Raw genomic sequence first — 18,226 nt, forward strand, 5'->3', positions numbered from 1 at the left:
TTGGCTGTGAGAATAGTCACGCAGGATTGTCATTAGCTTAGATCTTTTTTCCACCAGAAAGAGGTCGTTGACTGACAGCAGCCACGTGAAATGCATGTTTGTGTATTTTTGCAGCTGAGAATTTCTCGGAAATAGCCACGCCCTTTTCTTTGAAGCTTATTTCAACCAGTTTTTACACCTTGTTCGGAATTTGGGTGTTGCCTGAAACGTGGAGGTCGATTCTTCGAGTCATAACAAGAAATGCACCCCCTGCCTACTGGCATAAGATGTCAGGGATGTCAGCATTCTATCCCAAGCATGCAGCAGCAGTCTTTCTTTCCTTTTTTTTTTGCCTGGTAAAGTTTTTTTACATTGCTGCTTGGTTGCGATGAAGATCCTTCCAAACGTAAACAACGGTGGAGTTTATTTTTTTCTTTTTTGTTTTCCTCTTCAGCCAGTGTGTTGCAAGTGTTGCCAGCTCTGTCTTGATTGCCATAGGCCCTAATACCTCTTCTGCAATACCACGAGAGGCTGCCTCCACTAGTAGCTAACTGTGGAAAGAGAAAGCAGCAATGCCAGCGCTTCCATTTGTTGATCGTTTTGCATTGTGCCCCATCTCATGCACTGTCCTTTTTTATGCCCTGCGTTAGCCTCCAGGGTGTCGACCTTGGTGCCCCTCTTTTCGTTCTTCATTCCGGGCTTCCTTTTTGTTGTCTTGCTGTTTCTGCAGGTGATGCGGAGGAGACCTACAGCGGGAAGCAGCAGCAGCAGCAGCAGCAACACAGGCACAAATGGGAAGAACCGCCAGCAGAGACGATTCTCGGTGGTGACCAGTACCTTTATTCCGCCAAACGGAGGTGAACCTCAGCCCCTGTCTCGCCCTCTTTCCCGTGTGCTGTGACCATTGGAGGGGCAAGCCTTTGGCAACAAACGCTCACTGCTGTCCTGTCCCATCTTGGTGGCATTGGTGTACCGTATTTACACGATTGTAAGTCGGCTCGAATGTAGGTCCCCCAAAAGTTGCATCTCAAAAAAAAAAAAAATGCAAGCGCCGCCTAGAAAATCGTATTACAAAGAGAAGATACCATCAGTGATCGATGCTCCATCAAGAGCCGTGCGCTCGCGGTATGCGCGGTAGATATTAAAGAAGAAAAGCTTTTGTATAAGCACAAGGAATAACCGTGCGCTGTGGGTTGAGCGGGCAGAACACATTCGTTGTTATGTGACAACCATCGAAGCAACCGACAGCGGCCACTGCCGCGTGATACCGAAACAAACAACATGGCGGTTGACGAAAGCAGCCGCGCGCAATTTACTTTTGAGCGACTAACTTCCCACCATTGCGTTCGGAAGTCTACTGAACAATGTGATATGATTTGGGCTACGTTAGCGCCGCGCATTGCATCAAGGGATTTGCTAAAGGTGCGTCCTCACTTGCGGTGCCGCGCGCGCAAAAAGCGGCACCGCAAAATACCCGTTCGCGGCAAGATTCCTCTGCCGCAAAAAAAGCGCCGGGACCCATTTTCCGCGGCAAGGCGCTTTGCGCCAAACTCAACGAACCAATCAGCGCCCGGGTCCCGTGAGCGAGGTCACGTGAGCGAGGTCAGTGCTCTCCTCGGGGAGCTGGGCAGGCGCGGACAGCCGGCGAGCGCGCAGAAATGTTCTTCCCTGCTACACCGTCGGAGAGGGCGAGGACCGGTTTGAGCCACCGCCGCCGCCACCTTTGTGCGCGCGCGCTCCCAGTAGTGTGGCCTCCAAAAAGCGGCGGCGTTCTTGCGCGCGCGGCCCTGCGCACGCGCTGCGCCGCAAGTGAGGACGTACCTTAATACTCATTTTGTTTATTAGAGACGAATGAAACGCTTCTTGGCGCATTTTTGCACGCGATTCGTGCACGTCGGCGTTGCGCGGGCTACTTTTGCTTCTACTGCTTTTAAGCGTTTTAAAGGGGTCCTGAAATACCTTCCACCGATGCATGGATGTACATGTACCCAAATAAAGCAATGTATTTGCAATCTCCTCCCGCAAGAATTTTGTTAAAGCGATGAGTATTAGCTGAGAAATCGTAAATCAAAAACCGCGCATTATCGTCGCTCCGCGTTTCCTCCTCCTTTCGATTACTCTCCACTGTTGACGGCGCACGAGCCTTGCCTCCCATGATGCTGCGCTCCGCAGCGGTGACGTACTTCCGCTATTGCGCTGCTCAGACGGTCGTCTGCTACGGGCAAGCTTTGTTGACACCATGAATCCTGCACTGGCTGGAAAAGCAAAAGAAAAATCTGGCCGCATGTGTGCGGCGGCCTGGCCTTGCCCTTTCGCGGTGTTCGTTGGTGCAGTTGCTATCGGTGGCACGTGACTCCTTATCGGCGGCGAATTCGCAGCCGTACGGGGAAGATCCTGCGCTCGTTCCCTTTGATGCACCGACACTGTTTACCCAAAAAGTGCCGTATCAGATGTGGCCCCGCTGGTGCCGGGTCTTATTTTGCGGCGGTCGTAATTCCTGCCGGCGGCATGTGAAAAAGACATTTTAAATCGATACAGAACCCGTGCACAAAACCCTTCAATCATGTGACCAGTTCAGCTTGGGGCGACGCGTGGTGGAGAGCGGCAACGTTGGCAAAACATGCTCAGGCGCGGCTCTGAGCTTTCTAGCGCTGGAGTGAGCGCCATTTCTTTGACAATCTCGATCTCAAACATCGGTTGCCTTGGCAACAAGGCACAAACCGCTTCAGAAATCAGTTACGGTTGCGTGATCACGGTTCAGCTTGGGGCCCCACCTCGCGACATGTCGGCACTGCAGGCGTACCACTCACTCTCATTGGGAAGTGCGAGATGCGTTTGACATTACAGGAGGCGATGGTGTGTGTGTGTTGTGGACGTCTTTGTTTCGCGATGCAATGCGACGTTGTGCTTCTGCGGGTGGATAGTGCTTCCCATGGTCTGGATTATCTTTCTCGAGCGACGTACGACTCAACTTCGCATGGGGTATGTGCAGTGTGCGTGGCTAAAAGCCAACTCGGCTTGTGCGCCGGAGTTAAGTGACTTGCTGTTCGTCCCAGCAAACCGCGCGCGGGGTGAGTGCCGAATTTACGACGGGCAGGAGGAGGCAATCCATCGTCTTTCAATCGCGGTTCAGACTTGCAACGCATGTTGTGACGTTGTGTTCGTTCGAAACCCATCACTGGATTGTTTTGAAGTAGAATAAAATGTATGCGTCAAACCCGGGCATTCGGCTCAGGGCGTTCTCTGCGATTGCACGAAAGAAGTGCCACGGGGCTTCAACGCTTTCTTTACGGAACGTACTCAGGTAAGGGAATATCCATGTCGTGTTATGGCCGTGCTGCATTTAATACAAACGGTTAAACGTTTGTTTGCACTTGTTTCATTTGTCGTAAAATGTCCAAGCACTTCGGCACTCCGCCGGCAGATCAGCCGGCGAGCCGACGCTGAGCAGACGACTCATCTCTTTGCCGGAAGTGCGTGAAAAAGCCGCCCAATAGCAGGATGTCTAGCTCATGACGAACATCTGGGAATCGACGATGTAGACATGTGAAGATGGCGGCGTCCAAAAACACGAAGGAAAGGGTGAGAAAAAAGCGACAAACTTTGCAACAAAATTGTGAGCTTTCCGCTGCGCGTAAAAGAGTAATACTTGGCACAGATGACGTTGACGACCCAATCTAACGATTGCGCTAGTTCATTTAGTGTGCTCAAAACGCCTTTCAGGGCCCCTTTAAGTTCTACCTCGCTATAACGCGTGATGAGCGCGGCAGCGGGAGGAGCCTGATGACTTGCCCCAATGGGGAGGCGCACTCTTCGTGGTGGCAGTTTGAAAGAACTCGGGACAGCCGGCTGGCGCCGCCGGAGATGTTTAGGCTTACCACGGTGGCGGATATTTGATGGGCACTTTCCCTAGTGGCGTGGATGATGCTTTATAGCATGGTTTCTCAAAGTGGGTTCCGTGGAACCTAGGGGTTCCGCAGGCCCCTCCTCAGGGTTCCGCGAGCCACTGATAAATTTTCTCTGGTTCCGCAGTCGCAAAGTCTTATATGGTGAACTTGAGGTGCGATCGATCTAAGGAACCTCCATTACTCACGCCCGAGTGTCAGTAAGCACATCTTGGCACATAACAGAAACGCGGAAGCTGTGCAATAAATCTCGCCAGCAGCTTGTACCCAGCCAGACTCAGAAAACGGGCCACGTGGTTAAACTATTGCACCTGAATCCCTGCCTTATATTACCCCAATGCGCATTTCTCCTGTTTGGAGATAGGTGCCGCTAGCGTACGCATGCGCGTAAAGTTGACGGGAAAAAAAACGATACGCTTGCTTGCTTTTGAATTTATTGCACGTTAATGTAGCATGAACGGAATGAAAAATGGCAGAAGGGGAAGGGGGGGGGGGGGGGGACCTAGCAGGGTTCCCTGGGACCAACATGCTTGAGAACCCCTGCTTTGTAGTGTCGTTTTCGACCACATTATCAGCTCCTTTCCTGCACAAACGCCTTTGTTTGTGCCTTCTGTGATATCATAAAGAGCGGTTAGAGTTAGAAGCGGTCGCTGGAGCTACACGCACCTCTTCGCGGCTGGTGATGTAGCCATGTTGCTGCCGCCATGTTGCTGCCGCCGATCGCGTAGCGCGCAGCATGCGGGTGGTATTCGCGGCAGTGTCAGCGCAGTGCATTTTCGTGAGCAGAAAACGCCCCATGCGCTTCGCACTTTAGACCATAACCATGGGATCAAGGGTGCAAAGCTGTCCCCACCTCGTATCACCCCCGATTTCTCGTTTCTCTTCCTGTCACTACGGTAGACGTTTCAATTTGGATTCCAAGTCGACCCCCCAACATTGGATTGTCAAATTTGAAAAAAAGGGTCGACCTACAATTGTGTAAATACGGTACTCACTGGGTTAAATTAACGGGGGAAGGAGATCAGAATGGTGAACTAGATACCTATGCTGAAAACTAAGGTGGCCAGCCGTCTTGATTTTGCCACAACACATCTCTGCTACACAGCTGAGCCTGAGGACGTGGGTTCAATTCACGGCGGCGGCCGCCGCTTTTCTGATGGAGGCGAAAAGCAAAAACGCCCGCACGTTAAAGGAGCCATAAAGACAAAACACAAGTTTGGTTCATTCAAAAGATTGCCTCGTTAGAATCATACTGACACCACTTTTATCACACACACTTCGCTCACATAAGCTATATAATCGGGAAAAAAGGGAATGGCCATGCGACCCACCAGCTCATTTCCCGCAACAGAACCTATGATGTCATAAAGCCAGCTCTGCGATTGGCAAAGGGCGGCAAAAGCAAAGGCAAATTAGGCAGAGCTTCTAAGCTTGCCGAATGAACTATTTGCGCTTAAATTTAGGGCACATTCTTTTTAAAGCCCGAAGAATGGTGGGACAAACAGCGGAAGTTACGAAAGCACAAGTGAACATAGAAGTACTGATGCGTACTGCTGTTGGTACTGTGCGAACTATGCTTGGTTTAGCTGCACAGCACTGCGGGGCTTTTGGGATAGTTTTAGACGACACTGGTCGATTGATGCAAGCAACGGTGTCTTACGTGACCATATTTGTCGAGCGAGCACTATCTTTAACGAAACGATTGTTTTCTCCCAGAACAAAAACAAGCCAGGTTCAAATACAGTATAAAAACAAACCAGAAGCACAAAACAGCTTGCGACGGTATGGTTCACTAGGTAAACTAGGTTCACTAATGGTAAACAAGGCTTTCCAATCAGCTGCAGGGCGGTCAGTTCCTGTGATGTCATTGCGCACCACGAAAACTCATGATTTAGCGGGAAAATCAAAATTTTAAAGTAAATTGATTAATTTCTCAGTGAATAAAACATCGTTTGCATCCGGACAGGCACCGAGGACACTATAAAACACGAAATCTTTTGAATAAAACAAACTTGTATTTTGTCTTCATGTCTCCTTTAAAGATCCCCCTTAGGTGGTCAAAACTAATCCGGGGTCGTCCACTACGGTGCACCTCATTGCCTGCGTTGTGTCGGCCCGTTATTAATCCCTACAATCAATAACATCAAAATCAATCAATTAATCAAGCAAGCAATCAATCAATCAATCAATCAATCTCTCTTACACAGTCGTGGTCCCACTGTCCTTGAAGTGCTGCAGTCAAAACCTTGCCAACCATCAAAAATGGCTGCACTACCATCCACAATGGGTAAACATTGCGGCTGAATGCGTTGAGAAGTAACAAGGCCATGACTCGTTTAAAATGAGCATTGCCCTGCTGAAGGCATTTGCTAAGTACGTCCTTTGCAATAATTTTGAACTTTGGAACAGGATGCATCAAATGCTGCCACTGTCGCGGGGCGGTTGGGTCCGAACGAAGAGTTCGCTCTAGTCCGAACGATAGGAGTGGCCGAGACTACAAGGTTTTCCCGCGGCAGGCGTATTCATTACACAGCAAAACACATTCGACAACAGATGACACACCTTCAACGTGTAGAACGCACTTGTAAAATGTTGAAACACGCTCATGACACGCTAAATTTGGGTGATACTACGCCTGCCTGTAAGTCTGGGAGCCTGTGATCAATCGAAGCAAACGTGCATCAATGTTCACCAGTAGTGGCAGCAGGCTTTCCTGCATCGCACAAGTGGCGTGCGGCTAAGGTGTAAAGAGGGAGGTGCTTTTGGGAAGCGCCTTTTGTAATCATACAATTTGGCTGACTGTACTGTCAAACTTCTCTCTTGGCGTCACAAGATAGCGTTTGCACCTGCATTGTCCCGGTCAACACTCTCTAGATAAGAATGCCTTGCAGCGTACTGATATGGTCCCTGCATTTCTGTTCAAATTAAACCAAGAATTGACATTTTTATTTTACCCTGCATTGTCCCCCCCCCCCCCCTTTTTTTTTGTATGTAGGGAAAAATATGATCCCCCAGGTCTATATAGGGACCCAGATCCAACTATCGTGACGAGATGGCGTTGTTGACACCACGTCACTGGTGAAACTAGTTTGCCAACTGTGCGCGGTTATCACCCCACAGTGGCACCAATTAAGTCGAAGCTTTAATGTCTCCACTGACGGCGTCTGTAACGCCAATGTGCCGTGTGGGAAAGCCAACCTTATCTGGCAGCAGTGATTTGTGATCGTGGGTGAAGTCAAAGAGGAGAACACTTCCCGTGGCCGGAGTCGAATGCAAGTCCCTCGCGTCATGAAGTCAGCGTCCATCCGACTGCTCCATTTCGACATGGTCGAAGTGAACGCCAAGCGGCAGGTACCGACTGGAGCCAAACGCCCCAAACGTCAGGCATACAGAGTGCACACCCGATTGTTGCCGTGGGTATTGTAGGAGAGTGTTGCATACCTCCATGCCAGTGTCGCACTTTGTGCCTGAGTACGAACATTTCATGCTGGAAATGTCTCTTTACGCGCGTGAGTATGTTCTGCGTTTTTTCCTGTTATCTTTCCGTTGTGCATACTCGAGACTGCAGAAACTGATTGGTGCACTTCGTCTGTGCATATTTGGGTATCTTTGGTTGTTCTCCAGTTTACGTACTAGCGTGTTAGCGTTCTGTATACTTGCAATGTTTGTGCGCAGTTTACGTGTGTGCGATATGATATTGACTTTTCCTTTTCTTGTTATCGTTTCCGAACTTGCACGTGTATTACGAACCTTGTCGTCATAAGTTGTTCTGATGTTTTTTTTAACTCGTGATTTTGTGATGAATGATCTGTAACTCTTTCCTTTGCTACCCCCCTTACTCAATGCCCTGAACAGGGGCCTGTAAGGTATTTTAAATAAATAAATAAATAAATAAATAGTAGCACGCACTCACAGCGTGGGCATGGCCAACGAAGGAATCCATTGCGAGAAAGCTTCGCGTTCATCCATTGTCGGGAGGTTCAATATTTTTTTTTTTTTTTTCCCAGTCTAACTCTCTTAATCTTTATGTGTGTATATTAGACAGGGAATGATGCGATTCGTGGAGCCCGTACTTCGCATTGTTGTTCTTGCAGGAACAATTGTGACATGAAGTGTTTTCAAGGAATAAAATTCACGAATCGTTAGCTTTGAAAGAGAGGCCCGTGAGTAAAGGCTTGCTGCTGCATACCACAGTGCTGGCCTCTCTCTCTCTCTCTCTCCCTGCAGTGTGGAGCCTGGTGGCGCATCTTCCAGCTGGCCATGACCAAGCTAACTGCGCAGTGGTGCCTGGATGCCTCAGGCAAGGGAAAGCAAAACCTTTCGTGAAACGCGGTGACTTCATCCCGGTGCTCCAAGACCGTCACAGTTGTGCACCCCAGTGTTTCAGTGCACTCTCCAGGTCAGCAGTGAGGTGCTTGGTGACCGCTGTGTCAGCGCCTCGAGCGGGGGAACGGGAAACTGTGTCACAGGGTCTCTCTGGAAGAGATGGCCCTAACACAAATGTGTTCGACAGGACCTCAGCGGGATGACGACTGGCCCGGTCCCAAGGTTCCTGTGCTGGTGGTCAGCTCTGGGACCCAGTGCCACACTAGAGCCGACCTGGCCGCAGTGGTGTAAGTCCAGTGCCAGCCGTTGGATCCCTGTGGCTGCCACTGTTCATCGACAGCGCCATGTGTCGTCGGCTGACGTGGGGTGCACTGCTGGTACTGTTTGTCTCCCTCTTTTCGTATCACTGCGTATCACTGTATGCCTCTTAATCTGTGAACATGCTTGAGACTACGTTCCTCCGTCTCTCGTCCTCTGGGGTGTACGTTTATGCCCGGAAAAATGTTCCAAGTACCGGAACGATTGAACTTTTCACAAGGGGACTGCGTTGGGTGTGCGTAGCGATTCCATCACAGCTAAGTTTCTTGCAAAGTCAATTTGCTTCTCGCTAGCACCCAGCTGACACAAAATGTCTGACAAATGTTTTGTTAGTGTTTATAGCATAGAGGAAGAGAGACTGCACAGGCCCACCTGCTTAAGCCATACCTTTCGATCTTTCTATTCTATGTAATCGTCAAAGTGAGTCTCTCAGTTGTTTTTGGTTTCAAGTTTTAGTCACATCCACAATCTGTCATCAATTGCCAATGCCTGCCATAAGCAGACCATAAGCTGTTTGTTGCAGCCTGCTGCAAAAGAGTGTGTGAGTGTCTTGCACATTGTTCTGATGCCATTGGAATACAGAACTTTGTGCTGCCTTGGCACAATTTCAACAGGATTGCCTTGTTTACACACTCACTTGTGCTGTTGTGTTTGTGAGAGGCCCAATTCCATCTTGGAACAACCGACTGCTTGTAACAATGCGCTTGTTACGTCATCAGTATGATAAATATTTAGCATCAAAACTGCTAGCATCATTATGCGATCCCGAGGTTCTTGATGGAAGGTAACATGGAATGCTTTGTGTATCTCACGAAACTTCCTCCATTCTGTAGAGGGCGATCTCGAACAGGGAGGCAGGAGTGATGTGGCGTTTATTATAAGGGGTTGAAAAGTACTACAGTTTAACCTGGATTAAAACTAAGTTGACTAAAGTTTGCAATTTTCCGTTACATTCAAGTTTTCATTGCATGCAGGTTTCGAGTTAATAAGGCTCGTATGAATGAAGCAGAAACAAAAGCAGAATGCTAGACATCAGTGAAAGTGAACTTGCCCTTCAAGGACTTATTTCACAGTAGCAAACTGCGCGATTTGTGCCTGCTGCTTTCACACGCACTTGGGCGCTACATGGCATTCCAAAGAGGCAAGGTCACTTACCCCTGTATCCACAAGCATAACTTAATTATCACTTTTGCCTTTCGGAACTCTTTGGATCCAAACGCGTTTCAAGAACCAGACTCATGCTGAAAGGGCGTCTTTTGCGAACGTGATGCTCACTTCCGCACTCGATTGCTGAGAGGGTGCTAGCTGGGATACTGTACCGAGTGGCGATGGCATCGAATTGCTTGTCTTCAAAAGAGAAAAGGTTTCGTTTTCTGGCTGCAGAACTCATCACAGACGAAGCTACACACCACAGATAGCAGTGGAGACGCGCGGCTAGACGTGGGCAGGCAGGCCTAGCAGCCGAAATTTAAAGTGTTGAATCGACAGCGCACCCAGACGCTGGAAACGCACGGTCATTTGCAGTGTGGGAAAAAAAAAAAAAAAAAAACACCCTCCCACCTCCCCTCGCGGGAACCCCTGTGTAGATGCGACGCATAGGGGGTTCACGTTGCAGCGTTGGACAGCGGAGGAACGGCGCTGGATTGATGGAGCGGAGCGGTGCAGGCACCGCGTTTTATTGCGCGCATAACGGTGAGGGGACGCGCCGGCGCCAGTGCGTCTGCCGCGGCTATGACGCAACACAATCCACTTTAATCCAATCCAAATCCAATCCAAGCCAGTCCAATTGAATCCAATCCAATGCCCCTCGCGAGAGAGTGTTCGCTATCGGAGAGGAGAGGGGGTAAGCGGCGGAGAGCACGGCTGTTGCGGCGAGGAGAATGGGGGAGAGGCGGACGCCGCCGCCGCCAACGCCGGATGCAGGGACAGGGCGAGTGAATGAGATGCCTTCGCATCTAAAAAAAAGTGAAGTGTCGTTAAACTTGTGACGTGGTGTCACGCTACACAAGCGAAATCTCAAGTGGGTGCTCCGTTAGCCATTGGATGGCGCTAGCCGCTCCATTCATGATCGTCATCACGACTAATTTTGTTTTCAGCGATTTTAGACGTTTTTGTGGCTGTTTGCTCCCTAAAGCAGTGCTAAAATTCGGTAAGTTATAAAGTGCGTTTCGCCAGCCCATTTTTCACTGGAAGTTCAGAAAACAATGGCTGGTCTGCTTAGCGAGTTTGGTACATCCAGGTTAACCACCGCAATAATGCCTTTGTTACTTAGAGCTCGCGAACACATGGGCTTCAAGGGGGGTGGCAGTGGGGAAGGGAAAAACTTCGTTGAATCCAGGAATCCGTTGCATCCGGTTTAACTGTACACATCAGGTTAGCACAGTTAGTGCTCACCTGTGATGACGCTACTCGCTGGGGCAAGGGCAAATTTTAATAGCTTACAACAGATCCGTTTGAAGGAAATTCGTGGTGCTCAGCTACAGGCTAGTGCGCAAGATGTGCTTGAAAATCTTTTAGGAATTTGAAGTTTTCGTTAGGTGCTCGCAAATCATTTGAGCCACAATAAATGGTAAGTGTTTGTAAATTATGCAACGACCGAAGCTACTATGGTGTAGATATGATAGCGTAAGTTCTTAGCAAACATTTCATGCCAGACCGAGTGTTGATGCAGTATTTACTGACACCTGGATCATACATCTTCACGTTGTTCCGAGAAAGTAGTTATAAGTGGGCTCCAAATCCAACGATGCTACACTGGCTTTTCGACGTTTTGAAGCCGGCTCGGCTCCTTCTTCGGGGGTGACAGGGCCCACTCTACAGCATTGTCTTATAGCCATTCAGCGGTGCTGGCCTCGCACAAAGACCTTCAGTGCGGAACACAGCCCATGTGTATGCACAGATGAGAGCGTCCCAAGCTAGCATTTCAGGCGCTGTGGGACTCTCCGTATATGCCACGACTCGGGGAAAAGTTGCTTCCTCCATTTTGTTTCCTTATCGAGAATGGCCGTTCCGGCAAAGTCAGTTTTCTGGTCTGCTGCATCGCAGTGTTCGGCGATGGTGCTGCATCCTTCGTTCTGTTTGCAGACATCGTTTGTGCTGTCTAATCCTCTCGGGGAGATTTTTGTTTCACCAATGTGACGAAGGGACTCGGCGTATGGAATGCAGTACTCCACCGTGGGCGCTTTGCCCATTGTCGCACTGTTATGAGGGCGGGGGATTAGGCGGGCTATTGTCGTCAAAGGCTTGTGAACGATTTGCACCCCTTCTCTTCTGAATACGCAGGCCAGCGCCTCACTAGCTTCTGGAATGTAAGGCACTGGCACACGTCGCAGATTTCCAGTGGTCGATGTCCTCGGGGAAATCGTCGCTCTCTTTTGCTCTGTGCTGTGGAGTACGGAACAGTTTAACTTTTTAGGGTAGCCATCTTTTTCGGAGGTCCGCGATTACCTAGCTCTCATCTCTTTTGTGTTCGTATTCTAAAGTGCAAATGGCTTCCGCTCTGTTGAATAAAGTGGACACAACTGAGGCCTTGTGGTTGACGGGATGAGCCAAATTAAAATAAAGGTAGCGAGCGGTATGTGTCAGCTTCCTGTGAAGGGAGAACTTCAGGTCTCTTCTCGGCACTTGGATGTCAAGGAAAGGGATATTTCCGTTTCGTTGTGTCACTTGAATGCAGCGTCCAGTTATTGAAGGGACAGCGCAGAGAGCCTTTAGCGTTGATTCGGTACCGGAAGACGCCTTCATTGCTAAGAAATCTCTAATCAAACGCCGACCAAACGTGACGCAAACAGCAACTGCAGTCGCTGTTTGCGTCGCGATAAACTGGAAGCGAGCGAGGCAGCGGTGATGCATAGAAGCAGCCAAACACAACGCTACCACGTACCGAGTGGTTTGGTCAGTTAGGAGAAACCAGCCCTGCTTTCCCAAACTCTGGACCACTAAGCAAAATGTTCCTTGACCGGACCCGTGATCAGTATCGACACTTTTTTGGAGAAAAACATAGTGTCCTTTTGAGGGGGTGAAACCAACTGCTCATGTGTAGTTCGCACTTTCTCTCGAAAAGCACCTCTGCCCCAAGTATGGACACGTAGGGATATCCAGCGACATCCAGGAAAGACGTGCACACCAGACGACCTAACCACTTCTGGTGCAAGTTGGGCAGCATAGCCAGCGGCACCTGTCTTTACGTTTTTGATATTTTCTACCTTATTTTTAAAAGAAATACGCCTGAGAGTTAGCAATATTCATGTTCTCGGTAAGCTAATCACCCACCGCGGTGGTTCAGTGGCTAAGGCGTTGCGCTGCCGAGCACAAAGTCGCGGGTTCGACTCGGCCGCGGCGGCCGCTTTTCTGATGGAGGCGAAAAGCAACAGTGCCCGTGTGTACTATATTTCGGCACACGTTAAAGATCCCCAGGTGGTCAAAATTAATCCGGAGCCCTCCACTACCGTGCGCCTCATCGCCTGCGTTGCGTCGGCGCGTTAAACCATATAGTCAATCAATCAATCGGTAAGCTAATCTATCGATCAAGAGCAACTTGTATTGTGACTTCAGTGTCCCTGTAGCACACGGATAGCTCTTCTTTTAGCATTCACCCGATATGACACTGGTGTAGCATGAAATTTAAAAGTTTCTTTAATATGGATCTTGGGTTTAAAAAAAGCATTTCAGGTCTAGATGGATTGAGTTGTGGGGTTTGCGAAAGGATACTTCTTTTCTAATTGAACAAGGTTGTGTTTTGTCTTCAGCATCCATTTTTCGTGTAGCTGTTGCAAATATACGGGCCACCAGACAATGACACCGTCTCAGTCTTGACTAAATTAAATCTAATTTTATCAACCTCACTGCTCTGACGAATAAGCGGGTAATACTGTTGAAGGCTTTCTTTAGCTGGCAAGTAAAGCGTACACCACTGCCTCGTTGTATTCGTAAGTTCCTGAATGCACCAGTCGGTAGGCATTGGTTTGCTGCCATCTTGAGCAAGCATGAAAGGCGTGGTGGGGTCTTGGTAGAAGTCCGTATGAGCATGTGTGCTTGTATTTCAGGTCATTGGTACGTTGCAGTGTTGTTCAACTCCAGCAAAATATGGTAATATACCACATCTGTAACAACTTGGCGTGCAGCTAGGACTTACAACCTCTGTCATTTGTATTTTGCCGACTCTGTTTTAAAGCCAAGCTTTGTTTGTCTCAGTGGCGTATGTTCCATTGAAAATGCACTTCAGGAAGGACAACCTTCTCTGGTGATGATGATCTTGATCGTGGGTGAATTGGGGGAAAGGGAAAAAACGCTTTCAGTTGTTGAAATTGAACCTAATTTTTCGCGTTACGAAGCCGGCGTCTATTTGAGTGGCGCCATTCCGGCTTGCTTGAAGCAGTTTGGATTTGGAGAGGGATGCGTGGACGTGCAAAATTAAACAATCATGCACCCTCCGTCAGTGACGATGATGATTGAATGTGCAACTTTCCTCGTGTGAAATCAAACGGTGGAGAGTCGGTCAAAACCGCAGCAATAAAAAAAAAAAACTGTATGTGCGTCAAAGTCAAAAATCAACAAGTCCAAACCGTTTGTGAGTTGAGAAGTGATTTTAGAGGTGAATAACCTTATGGCCAAGGCTTGTCCAGCGTCCATACAACAAAAGGTTTAGCAAGAACAAAATAAAAGGTTCACAGAAGGTTAGAGAGAGAGAGAGAGAGAAAGAGAGAGGTTGAGCAGTTTCGCGTGGCTCCTGAAGAGCCGTGCTGCGCATGTGCGAGGAGCATTGGATTGGATTGGATTGAATTGGATTTGGATTAAATAGACCCTTTGCAAAATGACCAAATCGTTGGCGGAAAAGCAGCAAGCCACTCTGGCAACGCTGCGCACGCGCTGCGCCGCCATTAGAAAGGAAGCGAAAAGGCTGCGAGCACAGAGTTTCTATGGGGTAGCTGCCGTCCACCGTCCACGTTTTTGCACACGCGTCGTGGGGCAACAGACTCGTGAAGCCGTGGGCGAAAACGTGCAACCGCCACGGCGTTGGTACGACCTGCTTCCTTTCTAATGGCGTCGTCGCGTTCACCACCAGTGTTACCACCGCTGAATTCTCAGTGTTGTCCGCCTTTTTGCAAAGGGTCTATTGTATTGGATTGGAATTGTACATACTGTACACACGCGTTGTCACTCATTCACATGCGCGAGTGGGCAACGCCACGGGTGATTTACGGTAAGAACGATCCCCAGTGGTTCGCCCACTCAACACGGTTCACTTTGTGGAGATGCGTGAATTTTTTTTTTCCACTTTTTCTCAGGTCAAACACGCAAGGCACGAGTGGACGGGAGCACGAGGGAAGCCTGTCCTGTCTGTGGCGGGGGTCCCACCAGCAAGACTGACCAACCTGGCACAAAGGACAAGCCTCAACCAGAGTGGCAACTCTGTACAGTCGATCTTCCTCAGCATGCGTGGACATCAATGCTTGCTAAGAACAGGCATCTCCCCATGTGATGTTTGTGCCCATGTACAAGCCTTGTCTGTGCAGTGAGGGCAGTCACGCGAAATCAAGCTAAGAAAATGTAAACTGGGCATGTGAGACGACAAAAGGCTGAGGAGAAGGCCCATTTGTAAAAATAAAGGAAGAAGAGAGCGCCGAAAAAAGAAAAGTTTGCTTTCTTCAAGATTTCTAGAAACACCTCGTTGTTGAAAAAGTGTTGATGCCATGTGCAGATGGAAAGCAACTGGTGACTTCATAAAGAAAAAAAAAACGCTTATGGGTGCTTGTAATGCACTCCAAGCCACGTATCCATTTTCATGCTTATTTAAGTTGGGTGCTTATTTCTACTCACTTAAATCCAAGCAACGGATCCTTTTGATTCACTCGAACGACGCGAGCTAGTTTAGGTGTTGTAGCACTTCTCCACCGTTTCTTGCAGTGCAGGATCAGTTGAGTTTTTCTGCACTCTCGGCCAAGGAGGTGCAGAAAAGGACAAAAAAAAAAGAGTGCAGTGCCATTTCTACACTGTGAATGCATGAGCAACGAACTGCTCTGAACCAGTTCAGGGGGTGTAGGCTGCGTCGAACAAACCTGTCAGTATGGATTTTCAGGCAACTGGCGCGATGTGTCAGATTGAGACACCGTAACATTCTCTGCTTGGCGAAGCACTGAACTTTGAAGCAGCTTAAATTAGACATATGCGGAGATTGAATTTTCTTGTTCGGCTGCAAATAGCGCATTTTTAATATGAATTGCTTTGCTTTAACTGTGCGAGGAAACTTGAAACATGGCTACTGATTGAATATATAATTGGGGCAGCCATGCACAGCTCTATGTTGACAGACAGTATTAAGGGAAATGATGTGCATAAATTTTTAAGACGCAATAACGGAGCAACCAAACAGGAAAATGCACCAGACATTGGCGCAAAGAAATGCAAGTTCCCCCAACACATTTTGGATACGAGCGTACGTCTAATACTACCTGTGCAACCCAGCCATTTCAAAGGACTTCAAACCAATTCTCTATCAAGTGCCCCATTGCAAATACATAAGCTGCTCTTCCAAGGGAGTGTTCAGCTGTCAATTGAAAGTTTCTGTGCTTCACAGGCATTAGTCTTGTTGCAGATCAGAGTCTCAAGAGACACTTGCGAAACATGTCAAGTGGCTAGTATGACCAGGTATCTCGTTGCAAGCACAGCCAACAGGCAGCAACTTTTCCATCCCAACTGGTGCCACTATTGACAGCCAATATTTTCTGGCCAGGTGATCAAAATTAATTCATAGGAGCCCTCCACTACACTATGCTTCAAGCACAGTTGTGTTGCTTCATCACGTTCAACCCCCAAAACTTGAATTTGGAGAAATTTCACTTTACGTAACTAGCGTACGCAAGGCTTGTGCGTGCTAGGTTTGTGTGTGCTGAAATTGTTCAAACAGTTTGAACTGTGTGCAATTAAGAGTGTGGCAAAGCCAGCCTTCAGTGCTTGTGCAATTTCCGAGCGGTTGAAAAAACATGAATAGTACCGTATTTTCGTGCGTATAACCCGCCCCTGCATATCATCCACACCCTCGCTTTCAGCGTGCCGGAAAAGAAAAAAAAAATTCTCGTGTATTGCCCGCACGTTTGCTACAGGAAAGGCTGCAATCAAAGCTGCTGCTCAAGCAACACATCACATACTATGTAGACAGAAAACAGCATGTAGAATACACCGTCTACAAGGCAAAAGTCAATTCACAAATGAAATTCAATTGTTAGAGTGCGCTCGTCCTTGTTTTTTCTTCCTAGTCCTTGTATGTTTTGCGCAATCGCTGCCACAGAAGGCTTAGTCAGTGTCACTGCGTAGGAGCTTCACGGCACAACACGTATTGCCGTGAAGCTGCACTAAAGGAAAAACCCCGCGTATCATCTGCACACTTACTTTGCCACTGAAATTTTTGCATTTTTGGTGCGGGCTATACGCGAGAAAATACGGTACTTTCAATGGTGAAAGTGAGCTCAGAATTGGATGGGAGACGCTATTTGCGGTTTCAAATATCTGCACGCATCAACCTTGAATGAATAACTATGTCACATTGGTTGTTTTGGAAGACCTAGCTTTGTTTTCATTTGTAAAGCTGTAACTTCTACTTTGGAGCGAAACATAAGAATATTTTTTAAGGAGAGGTTATTTTTGTTTTGAGGACCAAGATCTTCGGGTGGAATACAGTAGTGCATTTACTGAACTTCGATACATACGTACCAAAGAAAATAGTTTTGCGAAAGTGTTTGCAATATGTCAGCTGAAGTATTCAACGAGCTGTCGTATTGCAAAGTCCTCCAAGTTACTACATTCAGTCATGTTTTAAAACTTCTTGCCTTGTTTCGTTTCAACCTCCAATCTTGCCCACAACGTACCATTCTGACTGGTGTAATTTTAGCTGCATCTGAAAGCTCGACGTGCATTGGCCAATGCAATAAAAGTGCAAAAAGAATGTTTTTTTTTTTTTCTTTTGCTTGGGAGCACAGAATATTGCGCATTTCATTTCACCGAATTATTAGCATTTTTTGACCCTATATTTGTTGTGGTTGTTGACGCAACTAAAACTGCTTCTGGCATTGCTGCTGTAACACGAGTGCACTGCCTGGTCGTTTTACAGTGCGCAGGCATATGTCCTATGCTAGTACTTCAAGGTTAGCCTTTCAGGAAACGGAGTAGCTCAATTCTACAGTTCAAAGCTTGGGCCTTGTACGTGAACACTCGTTACATGCCAAACCCAGTAGACCCATAGGGCTTGCCAAACCCAATAGATCCATTGCGTCCTAATTCTCAGATACTGCACATCTTATCCCCTATAACTGTATGTTCTTCGTCATGATCCACCTATCTCTCGGTTGACTTCCCCACCACCTTTTCAAAAAATAACCACTAAACATTATGAACCACATTTTACAAATTCTGCAAGAGCTGCCAACCATTCAAAAAGTGGCTGTGTATCTCCTCCTTCCGTGGCAAATGTCGCCGAAAGACTACAGTCGACTGGCGCCCTTGCCGAGTAAATGCATCCCTTCTCTTTCCTGCTCACCTCTCATGCTGTTCCTCTCCCGTCTCGTTCCTCCCTAGATAACACGCTAGAGGTTTGCTCAAGCCAATTTAAATTTACCGCGTTCTACTGCTCGAAGTCGGGTGCCTCGATGCCAGCGCTGCCGTACGGTGGAGACGCGTGTGAATCGAGGCACCCTACTACAATG

At 48.1% G+C, this 18,226-nt stretch overlaps 1 protein-coding gene across 4 annotated transcripts in view; it reads left to right on the top strand.

Moving 5' to 3' along the window:
- LOC144164424 (uncharacterized) overlaps window positions 1-15,173 on the top strand; it is a 34,451-nt gene extending 19,278 nt beyond the window's left edge. For 2 of the 4 annotated variants that reach the window (XM_077694961.1, XM_077694964.1), the window contains 2 exons: window positions 710-836; window positions 8,112-8,281. In XM_077694961.1, the coding sequence (XP_077551087.1) occupies window positions 710-836; window positions 8,112-8,148 (164 nt within the window). In that variant the 3' untranslated portion in view covers window positions 8,149-8,281. Of the gene's footprint in view, window positions 1-709; window positions 837-8,111; window positions 8,588-14,815 lie in introns of those variants that run through there. The other 2 variants (XR_013321194.1, XR_013321193.1) reach the window with 2 other exon arrangements.
- The last annotated feature ends 3,053 nt before the right edge of the window (window positions 15,174-18,226 follow it).

Source organism: Haemaphysalis longicornis, unplaced genomic scaffold (genome assembly GCF_048455015.1).
Source record: "Haemaphysalis longicornis isolate Haplotype H1 unplaced genomic scaffold, Haemaphysalis longicornis Haplotype H1 scaffold_13, whole genome shotgun sequence".
NCBI classification, from domain to species: Eukaryota; Metazoa; Arthropoda; class Arachnida; order Ixodida; family Ixodidae; genus Haemaphysalis; species Haemaphysalis longicornis.